We start from the raw sequence: 17,451 nt of genomic DNA, 5'->3' as shown, positions 1-17,451 counted from the left end.
GATGTTGTGAATGCAAAGAATTAGGGGTTGATCGTAAAACGGATACGCTGATACTGTATGCGCTGTCACATGTCGCAGCTGTTTTTGATGTACATAGTTCAAAGCCCACTGCGCGACAAAACTTGCAGAAGACGTAGCGCGTGGAAGACATTACAGCCTGTTCATTCGATTATACAGGGCAATGACGTGGTTCCTGCACTAGCATGTATCTAGAAGCCCCCATATCGTCGGTTGGTTGGTTGTGACAAAGAGAAATCATTACGCGTACCCACTGTGGGGGATTGACCAAGTCAGATTGGGTATCATTGTGGAAAAGGATGAAGAAATAAAACTAAGGGAAAATAGAACTGAGAATATTGCGGGGAAAGTGGTGTTAACAATTTCGAGAACCAAAAATGAAGACTAATTATAAAATGCTGTAGCTCAAATAGATACTTCACGTACCGAAAAAGAAAATACGAGATTGATTTTATTAACGGCGAAGGTGTTTAGTAAGTCGCTAGAATTTGCTGTCCGCAGTTAAAAATACTAAGAAAATGCCAATCGAAACTGAGCGCGTGCCTCGCGGCGACCCCCCAGCGTACCCTGCGAACGTTTGCTGAGCGAAGCGTATATACTTGGGGTGGGTGGCCCAAATTGGCCAACAAACTCCAGCATTCGCCGTAATCAGGGCAACGCATGCTTGTAACGAGAGATACACGTCAGAGCGTACGCCCCTCTAAGGTGAAATGTAATTATTGTCACTTCAAAAAAATGAAGGAAACTCGAAGTAAAGGTCGTTCCGGCAGCGAAGAAGAAGCAAATCGGCTGCAATCGTGGACTTCAACCGTCGCGATGGTTGTGAAGGTTGCGCACAGGTTCGGTACCTTCAAGTATTACGTCTTAGTGTGAGCTACCTAAATTTTTTAACAGGATTAACGACCTTACCGGATAATTAAAGCGTGAAGAGAACAAGCAATGTCCCCGTTGAAGAAACCTAACCTTGATTGCCAACATGACAGTAAATTACAAACAGAGATGGAAAGATCCAGGGGCCGGAGGGAACCTCCAGGTGTCAATTTCGGACAGAGGAGAATCGTCGGAAAGACAGCAGGAAATGGTCAATCGAAACTCAGATTGGGCACTCGGCCGCAAAAGCTGTTCAGTGTGACCTCGCACAATTGAGACTGCGCAACGTCACACTTCCACGAGTATCGGAGGTGCTCAATGTCGGGGCAGCCAGAGATACTGTCTGGTGAAAGCTGTACACCAAGCTGCACCTTCAAAACCTAGATGCACAACTTGGGCGATCCAGGGCACAGCACCAAACAGAGATCCATTGAGTGTTATGGCTGCCAGATAATCAGTGGGTGCGTTAAGGTAGATACCTCTGTGCCCTGGAACCCAGACTAGGTGAATTCCCTTGCATATTTTGGTACGAGCATCGAGAGCGTATGGCGAACAGGAGTAAAGATTGCAGAACATAGAGCGTAGCGGAGTGAAAGGGATTTCGCCGCGATGAGCGCTCTCAAACGCTCTTCACTAAGTTTTCAAAGAGCGAGGGCAATCGCCAAAACTTCTGGCGAGAATATTGTGTTAAATTAGGAAGGCCCAGGGAAAATGCCCAGTCCTGCGCAGACGAAAAGATACCAAATAGAGCTTTTTTGTCCTCAACGAAAGTGTCCGTGGGCATAACCACATGTGTCGGAAACTTCTCAAAGTGGTTGCTTAACAGTTCAGAAATCGTCCTTCCCAGCAAGTATTTGGAATTGGAGGGGAAAATATTACCACACTCAGTTTTCACCCATCGCATTCTGTGGCTCAAACTAAAGAACAGAGAGAACGTTGATATTTACCAGGGCTAGTAAAGACTGGACAAAAACCACATGCGGACGCTTGTACCTGGGCCATGGCTGAGCAAGAAAGAATGGTGGTGAGTGAATGACGAGCCTTTGCGACCTTGCAATAGGCAATTTCATTATACGGAGGCATGCGTCTACTGTCAACACCTTGAATCGGGGAACTAGAGGATGGATGCGAGCCTCCAAAGACGTTTGAATGACCTGTATTCTATCAGCTGAGTGAAGTATTTCATTCCTTATACAATGTTTCATATATTCTGCTACTGTACTTTGTCTTGTAATTCTTTTTCATTTGTCATCTGTTCACAGTAGCATTTGCACTTTGTCATTGTCATGTCGTATTTGTTTTTGGTACGTGTTTCATTACGAGTATGAACGCGCCTACAGATTTTTGGCCGTAATACTATCTTTTTTTTTCCTTTACCTTGTGCACGCGTTGCCAAGGTGTCTTATGTTTGCCATTTTTTGTTTGTGTTGTACTGCTCATGTACCACTCCCCTCAGTAATGCCCCTGGGGCCATGAGGGTATCTTGAATAAAAAAATAAATAAATAAATACCCTAATAGCGACGTACTTGGGTAAACCCAAACACAACTGCAAAGCTTGTCGTTCTAAAGTAATCCATGGACATAGCTTGTAAATCGGATATTTTGAAAACGTATCCAGCTTAATGCTGTAATAGGGCGACCGCACAAGCGGGACAGCTTTAGCACAAGCCTCTAAGCATACCCGACTTCTTATTGCAAAATCTCTTTAACAGTGAGACCGCTCTCCCCGCTTTAGCCGCAGTACAATCAATATAAGTACGTAAATTTAGATTGCTCTCATACATCACTACTAGGTATTTCAGAGAAGTAACCTGTGGTATTATTTTCTGTCTGTGTGTCAGACAAATTGAAAGACGGTCTTGCACCGGGAATGCCAAGACAGCACACTTGTCGATATTTAAGGATAGGCAGTGCCCGTCTAGCTATCATTCTAAGGTCGAGAGATAAAACTGCAGTGACTAGAACAACAAATATACATTAAAGAAGGCTACATCGTAAAGAAGGCTACATAGTCAGCATACAAATGTGACTGTGTTCCCGTAATAATGAGACCCTCGCCAAGTAGCACATTAAATAACCCAGGAGAAAGGGCTGATCTTTTAGGTAGGCCTGCTAAGTTATTCGAATTTTAAGAGGTGGCTCCGCGCTAGAAAATAAAGAACTTGCGACCCGATAAAAATATCTTAAACCGCGAATACATTTTTGTAATATATTCCGGACAAGATAATCGTGCAACTTTTCTATAAGGGTGCTGAGTTCCGCGCAATCATACGCTTTAACGACATCTTACGTCTCAAGGGCTCCGGCATCTCTAGAACGAGAGGCCAGATGAACGCGGCTCTCGAGGTCTATGCGAGCCGACCACATCGAACAGCCTGGTCTGAAGCCCACCCGCCGACGGCACAATATATTAAAACTTGTAAAAACTTCTCGTTTCTGCACAATAAAATCCTCTCACTAATTTTGACAAGGATAAACGTTAAGGTCATCGACCTTGTATTATCGAAAGCATATCGTAATCTGGGTTTTTTAGGAAAGGAGATAACTTTAGACAGACCTTAATCAAAAGGAATCCAGGAAACACGCAAAGAGTGGTTCACAATATGTAGAATGTCTTCGGGCGGCTCATTGAACAATATTTTTATAAAAGAACTGCAATGCCATCTGGGCGTCGTGCTGGATTGGGTACGCGCTGCAACACATCGCATAACTCCCACATTGTAACTTCCTCAAAGGCAACAGCCAGCCTCAGTACAGGATAGCCAGGGGCCAGGGGGCCAGTACAGGGAAGCGAAAGGTGAAACGATCCTGCAGTTCTAGAGCTAATTGATCAAGGAGGATTTTTTGGGTGGTTGGACTGTGTATGAAGGTTTGGTGCAGTCACACCATTTTAGCGATTCCGCAAGAAGGTGAAGAAAGCCCGCCTTTTACAAGTATTTGAGAGAAACGAGAAGTGGTTCGTGTTGTACCCAACTCTTTCCCGCGTAACTGTGCGTTTAAAGACTGCACGAAAATGCCTAAAATTGCTCTAGTCGTCGGGACGCCGCTTACACCGTAATGTATTTCACGTTGTTTTTATTCGGCAGTAGCCCCTCGTGCATTCATTACATCATGGACTGTGGCGCGAAAACACAGCTAACTAGTGCTTCCACTTTATTACAAATACATTACCATGAAATAAACACATTTTTTCGTTATGATAAACCTTCTTCTCCTCAATCAAATTCAAGGAAGCAAGTTGTGTTCGAACTGTATAATTTCTTCCACGTTAGAAAACGAAGCTCATTCTGTGTTCGTCATAGCTGCCTCCCATTAGTGGCGTTGTGATTGCGAAAGGAACCCGTAACTATGCTTTTAGTGCGGATGGTGTTGAGAAATTCATCATATTGGGGGTTCAAAATTTTGTTATATATCGTGGACTTCAAGCTCGGCATCCCAGCTCTAAAAACGTTGTTCCAGCTGACACTCGTTGTTGAATATTCCTATTTATTACAAAGCATCTCCTTCCGCCAAAAAGCTACTAGCTGTCGTTGTAATGCTTCCACTCTAAGTGCTTTTATCATCATTTAACCGAACGACTGCCCCATGCCATTAACATGATTATGTGTATGAGTTCACTATAGTTTATAAACGGCGCTATTTTCGCTTTTTCTTATCTATGCATTCATGTAGAGCACTATGCAAAAGTGGAACGTGTGCGGAAATACAGTGTTGGTAGCCCTGTCTGAATCCTTGCTTTAACCAAATTAGAGGCAAATAAAGGATCACCACGGAGGGCGTAGGCATTTCAACCAATTAGTATTTAGCATTTTGGAGATGCCCTCGGAAGAACCTTCCCCCAATTCTTTATTTTTTTTTCTTTTTTGTTTGTTTTTGAAGAAAAAGCCCGTATTGCAAGAATTACTTTCTCGCTCACGTCACAAGTGAACGAAGTGGTCTAATAATGAGGACTTCTTGGCAGGCTTCGACTTCTACCACGTGTCCTGCGGGACGTCTCCAACATAGACACGAAGCTTGCATTGCTCGGAAAGCCTGTGTCCATGCCGGTAGGAATATCCCCCACTGCGCTGCAGAAAATGGCACATCCTCTCGGTGAACTGGGGACGGCAAAAGGTAGTAGTTTGGTGAAGTTTTTTTTTGGTTAACGAAATGCGTGTAGGCCGGGGAACGGCCCCGTACTTTGTAAGTAGTTCCATTGTTGATGTGGTGCCATCAGGAATAAAATACCCAAATACAGAACGCGACAATTATGGTAGCAAGCTCGGGACACATGAATATGAGCAATTGCTCACATGAACACTAGTAAACATAAAAAGAAAAAATATATCTTATTTTTGCAATATCTTCCGCTACATTGAGACAACAGTAGATCAAAATTTATGCGATAGTATGAGATGGGTTTCTGAAGTGGACATATAGGCGATCAACTGTCAGATCAACTGTCAAGTGAACGCGTAAGTCGGCTGCAAAGACGGCGTTGTGAACTCATGTGCCAATAATTTTCGAAACCTCGCGTGCGCTCTGAAACAAACTATCAAATGTTTATTCTACAGAAATTATTAGATCGTCATTCAACACCTTACGTATATTCAGCATTAGTCCTGTCATCGTCGAAGGAGCGCTTCCGAATACCCACCTGACAAACTTACACTTCAGTAGCGTGCAGCATTGACCCAACTAAGACCATTCCTATTGCGGACGGTCCTCGGTTTTTTAGCCAAAAAAAAGAAAGACAGCGCGTTGGGTACAACATGTGAGATGAGCGATGGACAGCACTGGCGAATTCGAAGCTGCATTGTTACGTTCGGAAGATAGTGAGAAGCCACCAGCAAATTTCCTTGGTGGGCCAAGCTTCCATAAGTACACGGGTTACGGACTGAATATGTGGCGCGGAAAATTTGGGGCCTCCTATTCACGAATCAGCAGGCAGTTCTGTGTCACTGTTTTTAGACTCGGAATCTAATTTTTGGTGTTCTGGTGACAATTTGTTATTGGTTTCTCTGTAAATGTCAAGCTAAGTAAGGATGGAAATAGTATATATGGACCCCATTTTTAGAAATCTCTATCATTTCACTCTGGAATAAGTGGCTTCAAAGAAAAAATTGCATCCAGATGTAATGCCGCAACTTCGCTACACAGAACTATCACCACGCTTTCTCCCGAAGCTCTGCAGTTGAAGAAACTTTAGCCCTAGTATGGGGTTCGCACATGGGCCGCTACCGCTGTAGGGCAGTTCCTTGAGCATCTGGGCTAAAGAGGGGAGTAGCTGTTTGGGTCAGATATTCACTTAGAGCATTCTATTAATAGGCTCTAGTGCTTACTCAATGTGCCTTCTGGGACTGACTTCCCATAAAACCGTATCAGAAACATCCGCTTCTATCTTCTAGTAATCGATTATTTCGCTATAGCACTACAAACAGGTATCTTTTTTTTTCACTTGATGAACTGACTGCCCTAGATGCGCCGTTGCCATGGGTCAAATCTGAAATGGCCACAAAATGTTATCCATAAGCGAAGTTTTCAAAGAAAGCTTTATGGATTTACTTTTTAGTACACTTTAACCTTGTTACTTTGAACTCCTAGGGGATAGAAAATATGTTCGAATTAGCCGGAGTTAAACTAGCGGGGGTCTCTCATTGGCGGTACAGTGCACGCTAGCAGTATTACAAACGTATGCGCGATAAAATAAACAGTGTTGCACATCCTTTGCGGTGGACAGTCAATAATTAAGTGCCGCAAAAAAAAAAAAGATTCAGCGCCCACTCGAAAGAGAAAAAAATCGCGCCCCCGCAAGCGCGCGAGGCGAGATCGTGTGTCTTATGCCAGCTGCTTCCGTGTTCGCGGAGCAAACACGCGGTTAGAGGTTTGGGAAGCCGCGGAGGCTAATGACGCGTTGGACTTTGGCCTTCGGCTTCGAATTTCATGAAAAGCATTCTGTGCGGAGGGGCAATATTTTTCTAATTAACCGTGGCACGTGTTTCAACTTCGAATTGGCGAGAGTGTTCCCCCATTCAAGTACACGTCACTTTGCCGGGACCAATAGACCAGTTCGGATTATCCGTTGGCTCGAATTGTGCGACTACGAATTAATGAGGTTCGACTGTAGTATCGGCGCACTTAGGATGTCTACCCATCTTTTATTTGCAAGTACTAATTTATTTGCAAGGCTAATAATTTTTACAACGAATGCGGGGTACACCAATATACTTGCCGCATATCCTGTAGAGTATACTGAGGCCCCAAATAATAAATTCGTGTTAATAGAAAATTTGATATTTCTACAGCGCGAAAAAGTTTCTTGAAAGCCAGGCAGTCGCTCTGAGAAGCTCGAAAAATCCCTTTAACTGTCATAAAGTCTAGCGTATTTGAAAGCCGCTTCATTGCTGAAAACTTAGTGCAGAATCAGCTTATCTTCATCTAACTGAGCACTTTTGTTAAGAAATACTTGAGATGTAAGTGGTGTAACTAGCGCATTCATTACTCTTGAATTTCTGCATATGCGACACGAGCATTATGAAAAAGCTTCATATTGTGCCGGTACATTTTTCACTGCAGCTGCAGCAAGAGCGGGCACCGTTATGATACTCAGCGCCCTCAGCTCCACCTCCATGGAAGACGTGGCGGCCGCTGCACCCGGCGGCCTTCGGTGGCTCCAGCTGGAAGTCGTTAAGGACCGCTCGGTTACAGAAAGCTTCGTGTCTCGTGCCGAAAGACTCGGCTACACTGCAATCGTGCTCACCGTCGACATACCGGTCTTCGGGCAACGTCTTTCGAGCATCAAACACGGATTCACTTGCCCAGAGCACATCGAGTGAGTTCCTCTTAGTTCCGCTTCATCAACGTGTTCTTTTTTGTTTCAGTAACGTTCCCTCAGGAACGCTGTCGGAATGGCAAATCGGGGCTAAGAGGCACTAGAACCTATTTAAAGGCGGTTCTAATTGTCGTTCAGGTAAAATATGTGGGAAAAGCGTGTTTGCCAGAAACAATAAAATCACGCAGGGGCACGTGCATGTACTGGATGTTCCACCGCTATCTAGAAGCTCCAAGAACGTTTAAGACTGTCCCAAGCATATTTTGTGAAGAACGCAATAAAAATCTTAAACGCAAAATCATTTTGCGTTTATATAGGGCTTGCTTACAATCAACGCCTACTTGATTACCAAGCTCAAATGGAGGCACCTTAGTTTAGAGCGAAAGCTCTACTACGCTGCATCTTTCGAGGTCATTCATCGCGTCACCATGACCTTCAGCCGTCAAAGCGCAAGCTGCGCCTCTCATCTTTTCGCTTGCTGGGAGCTTCGCCTGGGAGCTTCGCCTATCACGTGACTAGGCGATGATAAAGGGGCTGCCTCGGATACGCCTTATCGCCTAGCCATGGATAAAACGTATCAGCGCACGGTAAAGCGCAAGAGACCCACGTTACTAGGTAATAGTTTAACATCTGATTTATGAAACCACTTCGTTGACTGAGTTTACAGAAACGAATGTATAGAAACCCACAGTGCACGCGCGCAAACACGCTGCTTTGCCGGCGGCTTTGTCCATAGTCGCCATCGATGGCGTGCGGGCTGGGCTGTCTTTGTGTGCCCTTCAGCACAAGTGAAAATAAGAACACAATCTTTCAGTAAATACAGCTAGACGCCATGCTGCAAAATCTCACGCGAATACAAACGTTCACAAAGCAATGTGGGATTATTCTTTGCTTCCACGTGTATAATTAGGTTTAGCCGTGTTAAACCTGAACCGTTCTTTGTCTATGTCTGCGTGCAAAGATATTCTTCCTTCAGGTGTAGGACGAGTTTTATAAGATTTTTGTGGCGCCCACTAACAAACATTTAGGCAAAAATAGCGCAAGTAAAAACACCCCTGCCCGAATAAACCCCCGCTGAATAAATACGAACTTTTTAGGAAGATATAGGCTAAAAAATGTGCCCCCATTTGAATCGGTTCCGAGCAACGTCCGCCCTAGCGAGATAAGGACCAACGAGTGTTTAAACCACCGGATTTTGAAAATCGTCAAGGTGCAGATGGAAAGTGGGACGTCATTAGGCCGCGAACCTAACTTCGGCCACCTACCGGAATTGCCCATCCTAATATGACGTGCGATGAATTTTTTTTTCTGTGTATTCATAATGCATGTGCTATCCCCGTCATATCGATTAGTTGCACGGACGTCGCTTGAGCATTTTAAATTCAATGCTCCCGAACGCCTCCGTCTGTGCGTGTGTGTGTGTGTGTTTGTGTGTGTGCGTGCGTGCGTGTGCGTGTGCGTGTGCGTGTGTGTGTGTGTGTGTGTGTGTGTGTGCGTGTGCGTGTGTGTGTGCGTGTGTGTGTGCGTGTGCGTGTGCGTGTGTGTGTGTGTGTGTGCGTGTGCGTGTGCGTGTGTGTGCGTGTGCGTGTGCGTGTGTGTGTGTGTGTGTGTGTGTGTGTGTGTGCGTGTGTGCGTGTGCGTGTGTGTGCGTGTGTGCGTGTGCGTGTGCGTGCGCGTGCGCGTGCGTGTGCGTGCGTGCCTGCCTGCCTGCCTGCCTGCCTGCCTGCGTGTGAGTGAGTGAGTGAGTGAGTGAGTGAGTGAGTGAGTGAGTGAGTGAGTGAGTGAGTGAGTGAGTGAGTGAGTGAGTGAGTGAGTGAGTGAGTGAGTGAGTGAGAGGCTTCCAGAAGTTTGGTATTGTTTAAGCCTACTTGGTTAGTATGAAAAACACTACTTTTTGGTATTTATTTTTTTCACAGCCTAGCGAACTATGAAGGGACAAACTATGCTTACCTGAACAAGAAGAAGAACAACTGCCTAGAGCTTCTGAGGCAGCAGTTCGACAGGTCGCTTACTTGGGATATTCTTCCCTGGCTGCGGAGCATCACCAGACTACCTGTGGTGGTCAAAGGAATTCTCACTGGTGAGGCACAGTCTCAAAACGATGTTCATGTGGTTCCCATGAACAGCACGCATCCGCTTTTGCAATAGGTATTGCCGTCTTGTTTGCCGAGGAAGCATTTACCTGATATCTACGTGCTCAAAGTTCCAGATACGTTCCCGATTTCAACAGTTGGTAATCAAGGACTAATAAATGTCGCACAGAAATACACACAACAGAATCGGCGCAACATGTATTACTTGTGCAAGGGTGGAGACTCCTTCGTCAATCTACAGCTCCTAATTCATTTCGGCAGACTGACAATTTAGTCTCAGTGTCAGTGTGGCAAGTACGCTGCCATAGCCAGAATCCGGCTAGCCTGAGCTTGCGTTGGGCTATGTGACCCTGCGTCGACGTAAGGCTCCATGAGCTGGAACGAGCATTTGTTTAAGTTAATTTAGGTTGAGGTCCGTGCACATCTGCGCGTGAGTAAATTTCAGCCTGCATGAATTTATTGTGGAAAAAAATAAAGGAAGCTTACACTATGGCATAACACTTCAAAGTAGAGGAGCTGGCCGTACCTTTCACGACCATCACGAAGGTTTAAGTCCAGAATTGCAGCCGATTTGCTTCTACTTGGCTGCCACAACGACCTTTACTCGATTATTGTTACTATAACTGTGAGCTGCTTCAAAGTTTCTTTTCTTTCTTTGTTTTTTTTTTTTTTTTTTGAAGTGAAAATTATTTGACATCACCTTGGAGGGGAGTGCGCTTTGACGTGTCTTTCTTGTTCCGAGCAAGTGTTGCCAGGATTAAAGGGAACGCTGTAATTATTTTTGCCAATCTTGGCCAATCTCCCTAAGTACGTATGCTTAGCTTAACAAACGTGCGCAGGCGACACTGGGCAGGCATCGCGATGGACGCACACACAAGCGCTAGACATTTTCTTGGTTTTGTTAACTGCCGGGCGGTCGCCGCGAGGCTCGCGCTCACGTGCGCATGCCCGGCAGTTTGTTGGTATTTTTAACTGCGGACTCGAAAAAGAGCGATTCGTTACACAGCTTCGCTGTTAATAATGATGAGCTCACAATCGCAGGTCAGTGCCAAAACGATTCCAGCAGTTCGATGAGCCGATGGTCTTTGGGACTTGTGGCTCGCTATTTGTCTTCTCTATTCCAAGCATAGGCAAGACACTTTCAATGGCAGCATATAAATTCTCAGATTCTTAACTTCGTGAGAGAAGGCGTGCCCTGCTTGCAATTTAAAAGTCGCCCTGTACATTAAATCGAGGTAGGTGGGCGCCACTTATAGTCATAATCAATTACGAAAACTCTATGCTGTGGCTCCAAAACTTCGTTCTTAGACCATCTCGTTTCATTTTTCTGCGCGATTCAAATTAAAATCAGCCAGCATCCGCGATGAAAGCACCGGCATAAGCGTCGGTTGTTAAAAGCCTGTGTTTACTTTTTTCCTAGAGATAGCTCTATTGCATGTTGCGCAATCTCGGAGGAAGCTGTCCCAACTTTAATTTGGGGAATTTTATCTTGGTTCACTTTCAGTTGTTTTCGGAAGGTTTTCGTGCAAAAAATAACTACGTGACGAAACACATCTAAACAATTCCGGGAAAGGGACGAAACATCTTCCGTTGGTTCCCATGGTTTTTAATTTGGCAATAATTGCGCCCATTCGTAAAATGTTGCTTAAATTTTCTTTTTTATTATTTCTGGATTCATTGTGTGATTTCTCAAAGTAGTGCTTGTATCGACTGTAACATTCTGCATAAACGTGCTTTCTTTTCAGCTGTTTGAACTTATTTGTATCTCCTTATTGTGTCGCTTCTCTCCTCGTGGTCTTTAAGTTTGTTAGAACGTAGCTCTTCATGAGGACGGAATTCGGTCAGCTACTGCTTTTTTGTTTGTGTGACTGCCCAAATCTGATAAAGTATGGCAAACACGACCACAGAACCATGTTAAGCCGCTATTTCACCCTATATCGAATGTCGTTCGCTTGGGGTAGTGTGAGGAAAGTCGTTTCAGCACACAACCGTTACAACCAGCTTCATATATTTGGATGCAGAAATCATATTTGGATGAGCCAACATTATGTTTATACTTCACTAATGTGTTTTACATTTCTTATCTAGCTCAAGATGCCGAGGAGGCTATAAACTACGGCGCGTCAGCGATAGTAGTCTCCAATCACGGTGGCCGGCAACTGGACACTGTGCCCGCGACGGTGATGTTCCCATGCTCCCTTTTTCTCTTACCTGAATTTCTTGCAAGAGGCGTTACCCCTCACCACCTCCTGTAAGCATTTTCGGGTTGTGTTCCAAGAAACAAATTTTTTTGTGAGCAACAGACACACGAAAGTAAAATGAAATACAATGCTTCTCAATCAAGGCAAAATACACAGTACACCGAATATCCTCAGTGACCAATGTTCTCCTAAAGCACTGGAATTTCTGGCTGAAATAACTGGAATAAACTTTTCTGGCTGGAATAACTATTTCAGGAACGCATTCCACTCAAGAAAAGGCATTTACTTAATTAAACTAGTAAGTTTTAGGAAGCGTATGCTGGATTGAATGCCTTTGCGTGCGTGACGTCCTTCTTGTGCCTAACGGATGAAATATGAATAAAGGCGTAATTGTGATTTTGTAGGTATCAATATTGTGGAGAAATAATAAATAAGCCAAGCTTCTTCAAACTGCTAGTGATTGAATTGTATTGTCAGACATACGCTTCGACGGAGAATCCTAACGCCGATATCTACTGCACATAAATGAAACCGCTTTTTCTGAATGAGTCCCAGCAAGTAAATAGCTCTCTTCAAGTGCTGATTTCGTTCACGGAAGCATATAAAGTTTTGTTTTAACTTGAGTTGACTTGTAGCAGATTCCAGTTTACGCTTCAAAAAATACATTTTCACAAATGAAGCTGAACAAATATTTGGGATTAGGACAAGAAATCTATATTACAGGCTAAAGTTAGGCCTAGATATTTATACTCAGCAACTTCTAATCTTCGGTAGCAAACACCGAGAAGGAAAAAATTGTTTTGTACGAGGTCTTCTTGAAAGCGTGCATCTCTCGGCATTTACAGGCGTTCCATACTCCTCACACCATCTCTTTATTGCGCAAAGACATTCTTGCAGCACAACACAGTCATCAAGCGAGCGGATTTCTAAAGCAATACAATCCACAGTAAAAACCTCACAGGCATTGCGTCGGGAATTACATGCACTAGATCATTTATTTAAACAAGAAATAACAATTGTGCCAAAACACTGCCCTGGGGTATACACCAGGAGCAGCGCCAAGAAAATAAAAACGATCACTGTTATGTATCACTGTTTCTTTGTTTGTTAGGTAAGCTCTAATTCAACTCAAAAGGCAATCCAGAACCACTGACTTCAGATTTATACAAAAGCTCATATTTCGGCACTTTGCCGAAGATATTACAGAATTGTAGGAACACCACGTCCATATTGTCAGACACATCCAACTGAACAAAATGTATACATTTTTTCTCCGAATAAATGTTCAGATGGCGATGAAATGTCACTTTCCGCCAGAAATACACGAATTTGTCGTGCAATAACTTGTTCAGCAACCCACAAGTATTTGTAATAAAAATTGGTCTCTAACTGTAGATGAAAATTCTACCTTCTTAATGTTTTTAAAGGGGTATAGCCAAGCAGCCAAAAAATATGACGGAATTTCGGCCGACCCTATTGAGATCTGAAAAATTTTAGTGATATGTTGATGGCTCATTGGCAAATATTTTCCAAAAGCTTTTTTTAGTCAATTGTGTTCGTGCCATTCTGAGTACGGCCTGATACGATATGACAAGTTTACTTGAGTGACTAGTTAACTTTTTTCTAATTAGGAGTAATGAATAAATGCTTTAGATACATCCTTGTCGTCATTTGCAGCTCTACCGTTTACCGTTATTCACGTAGAGCTTTTATTGCGTAGCTTGTATTCATGAGCTTTTATTACAACGCTTGTAAATGTTTAGCTTCTATGAGTAGATTCTATATGTAGCTTCTATTCAAAAGCTGTTATTACGCGGCTATAAATTTTCACATTAACAAGATCAATACAGAAGTTGCATTTCTGAATTCACGCACGAAATGTTGTCACGCACGAAATGTTATCGGAATTTCGAAGTTACCAAACATTGGTCGTTGTTCATCGCTGTTTACACATTATGCAACCTGTAACAAGAAGGGTTAACGCTGCACAACAATATTAGATACCGAAGCGCCATTTGCCCAATCGTGTATGCCCCGAGGATTATCGTGAAGACGACGAAGGCCCGACTCGGACGTTCATGCTCACGAGCTCATACCGGCTGGACCTGCGCTCGGCCCGTTGCCTTACGCGACGCCTTGAATAAACCCCCACTATCAACTACCGTCGTGACTGCTATTCCCCTTTACAAGTGGTGGAGGTCAAGGGTCTGGGTTCCACACTGGAGATTCGCAACCGGACACTGCCCGAGATGAACCACCGAGAGACCAGCCAGCACCCTGCGCCATCGGGTGCACCCGTGATCTGCTCTTGCGGGATGCGACAGCGGGACCCAACCATGTTCACTGGCGAGGAAGACACTGATGTCGAAGACTGGCTGTCGTCCTATGAGCGTGTGAGTGCCTACAACAAATGGGATGCTCCGACTAAGCTGCATAACGTGTTTTACGCCCTTGATAAGCTCGCCCGGCGGTGGTACGCGAATAATGAGTCAGACATTCCTACCTGGTCTGCCTTCCGCACCCGCTTTGTGGCAGCATTCGGCCGCCCAGCTGTACGCAAGCTCCATGCCGAGCAGAAGTTGCGTGTACGCGGCCAACAAGCCGGGGAAACATTCACCAGTTACATCGAGGACGTGGTTGACTTGTGCAAGCGGGTCGACCCGTCGATGACGGAAACGGACAAGGTCAGGCACGTCCTTAAAGGAGTGGATGATGACGCGTTCCAGATGCTGCTGTCCAAGGATCCCCAAACGATAGCCGACGTCGTACGTTTGTGGCAGCTACCAACTGCCCACTACCAGGCGCCGGTCGCCGGCCCCATAACGTACGTCGAAGCTGCAGGGTAAGGTCACCTCTGCGGCCTGCTCCTTCGGTCAACCCTCGAGTGGTGCACCCGCCTGCTCCACCAGCCCAGCCTGGCGTGCCACTGCTTCCGTTGCAGACCAATCTTAGTCCGAATGTCGTGCCGGCGAGCCGTCTTCCGACGGCTGTGGGTAGTCCTCTTACGCGCACGTGGCGTACGCAGGACAATCGCCCTATATGCTTTGTATGCGGAATTGCCGGACATGTAGCTCGCTACTGCCGCCATCGCATGCCGCCTCCGAACACCTTACAACAGGCTCCGTACTACGACCCCGCTTACGCCCAGCCGTATATTGTTCCGCAGCCAATGTACCCAGTTGCCTCTGATCCGCCGATGACGTCGCTGTCGCCTGACCGCTCTACTACGTCCACCAACCGCCGATCTCCTTCTCCACGTAGTCGCTCGCTGTCGCCTATGCGGCGCCGCTCTGCCAGAACTGGGGAGGAAAACTAACAGCCGCAGTTCCCGAGGCAAAAGCTGCGTGGCCCTCGAAAGCTAAAAGTCCTCACGTCCCTCCCGAAAATGTTATTGATGTGTTTGTTGAAGGTATCCCCACTACTGCCCTAATCGACACTGGAGCTGCTGTTTCTGTCGTACACGCCGACCTATGGCGCTCAATTTGAAAGGTTCTGACGCCACTTTCCGGGCTATCCTTGCGCACCGCCAGTGCACAACAGATTAAGCCCATAGCAGCCTGCACGGCCCGTGTCGTTATTCAGCATATTCTCTACACCGTTGAATTCGTCGTATTGCCGTCTTGCTCTCATGATGTAATCCTGGGTTGGGACTTTCTGTCGCGCCATCATGCCGTCATACGGTGGGCACCTGCCGAAGTCTAGTTTTCGCCTCTCTTGGAAGATTCTTTCTGTGCTCCCAACGCCAACGTGGTCATCGCCGAAGACACTGTCGTCCAACCCCGTTCTTCCGTTCTTGTTCCTCTTTGCTGCACATCTATTCCTGAGGCTACGGTGCTTTTACGCCGTCCGACATTTTCTTCCGCCGCAGATGTCTTCCGCTACCACTCGCCCTTTTGACAATTCGCAATGGCGCGAGTGCAATGATGATTATGAACCAGTCGACGACTTCGTGCGCCCTTTTACACGGCGAAACACTCGGCTTTGTAGAACCGGTCGATCCCCGTCTTGTTACGGAGCTTCTGGATGATGCGCCCCATCTCCAAGTCGACGAGCTGAGCACTACCACGCCATGCACACGGGACGAAACATGTTCCGAGATTTTCTGCCGCTCAATTGACGAAAGTTTGGACGCCACCCAACGAGCCCAGCTTACTGCACTTCTGAGCCAGTTTTCTTCGTCTTTCGATAGTGGGCAAAGTTCTCTTGGTCGCACGTCCGTTGTGGGCCACGTCATCGATACTGGCTCGCATGCCCCACTTCGACAACGACCGTATCGTGTATCACCGGCAGAGCAACGCGCCATAGAAGACCACGTGAATGACATGCTTCAGCGTGACATTATTCGTCCCTCCAAGAGTCGTCCCTGGGCGTTACCTGTGGTTCTTGTGAAAAAGAAGGATGGGTCCATTCGGTTTTGCATTGACTACCGCCGTTTGAACACCATAACCCGCAAGGACATGTAACCCCTCCCCCGCATCGACGACGCCCTCGACTGTTTGCAGGGAGCAGAACACTTCTTGTCGCTAGACCTTCGATCCGGGTACTGGCAGGTCCCGATGGCGGAAGCAGATCGAGAGAAAACTGCTTTTGTTACCCCTGACGGTCTTTATGAATTTAATGTATTGCCGTTCGGGCTTTGCAACGCTCCTGCCACCTTCGAGCGAATGATGGACACTATTTTGAGCGGACTAAAGTGGAAGACGTGTCTTTGCTATCTGGACGATGTCGTTGTTTTCTCTTCGGACTTCAAAACGCACCTCGCCCGCCTGCAGCAAGTTTTGACGTGCCTTGCAAGAGCTGGGCTGCAGCTGGGCCACGTCGTTTCGAAGGATGGGATCCTCCCAGATGACACGAAGCTGAGAGCCGTAGCCGAATTTCCGAAGCCGACCACTATAAAGGCGCTTCGGAGCTTTATTGGTCTTTGGTCGTATTTTAGACGCTTCGTACGCAACTTCGCCAGCATAAGTTCGCCTTTAACTCAGCTCCTCCGCGGTGCCAGCGACATATCTGCGTGGTCACCCTCCTGCGACGAAGCCTTTGTGACGCTACGGCGTCTACTCACATCACCGCCGATACTGCGGCACTTCGACCCATCCGCCCCAACCGAGGTCCACACTGATGCTAATGGGATCGGCCTCAGTGCTGTGCTTGCCCAACGAAAGCCCGGTTTTGAGGAGTACGTCGTAGCATACGCGAGCCGTGTACTGACGAAAGCCGAGTCGAACTACTCTGTAACAGAGAAGGAGTGCTTGGTGATAATTTCGGCACTGGGCAAGTTCCGCCCGTACTTGTATGGTCGACGATTCGATGTCGTCAGCGATCATCATGCACTCTGTTGGCTCTCCTCCCTCAAGGATCCATCAGGTCGTCTTGGTCGGTGAGCTCTCCGACTGTAAGAATATGACATCCGGGTCATTTACCGTTCTGGTCGCAAGCACTCCGACGCTGATACTCTTT

The 17,451-nt window shown here is 46.1% G+C and overlaps 1 protein-coding gene across 1 annotated transcript in view; it reads left to right on the top strand.

Annotated features, from left to right (window-relative positions):
* The first annotated feature begins 4,874 nt into the window (after nucleotides 1-4,874).
* LOC144146916 (2-Hydroxyacid oxidase 1-like) overlaps nucleotides 4,875-17,451 on the top strand; it is a 31,475-nt gene continuing 18,898 nt past the window's right edge. Inside the window, exons 1-4 of the mRNA XM_077678880.1 lie at nucleotides 4,875-5,002; nucleotides 7,445-7,700; nucleotides 9,617-9,780; nucleotides 11,882-11,973. Of these exons, the coding sequence (XP_077535006.1) occupies nucleotides 4,930-5,002; nucleotides 7,445-7,700; nucleotides 9,617-9,780; nucleotides 11,882-11,973 (585 nt within the window). The 5' untranslated portion in view covers nucleotides 4,875-4,929. The remainder of the gene's footprint in view (nucleotides 5,003-7,444; nucleotides 7,701-9,616; nucleotides 9,781-11,881; nucleotides 11,974-17,451) is intronic.

Source organism: Haemaphysalis longicornis, unplaced genomic scaffold (genome assembly GCF_048455015.1).
Source record: "Haemaphysalis longicornis isolate Haplotype H1 unplaced genomic scaffold, Haemaphysalis longicornis Haplotype H1 scaffold_7, whole genome shotgun sequence".
NCBI lineage: Eukaryota > Metazoa > Arthropoda > Arachnida > Ixodida > Ixodidae > Haemaphysalis > Haemaphysalis longicornis.
The sequence above is the reverse complement of the archived record's forward strand: the minus strand, read 5'-3'. Positions and strand labels throughout refer to the sequence as shown.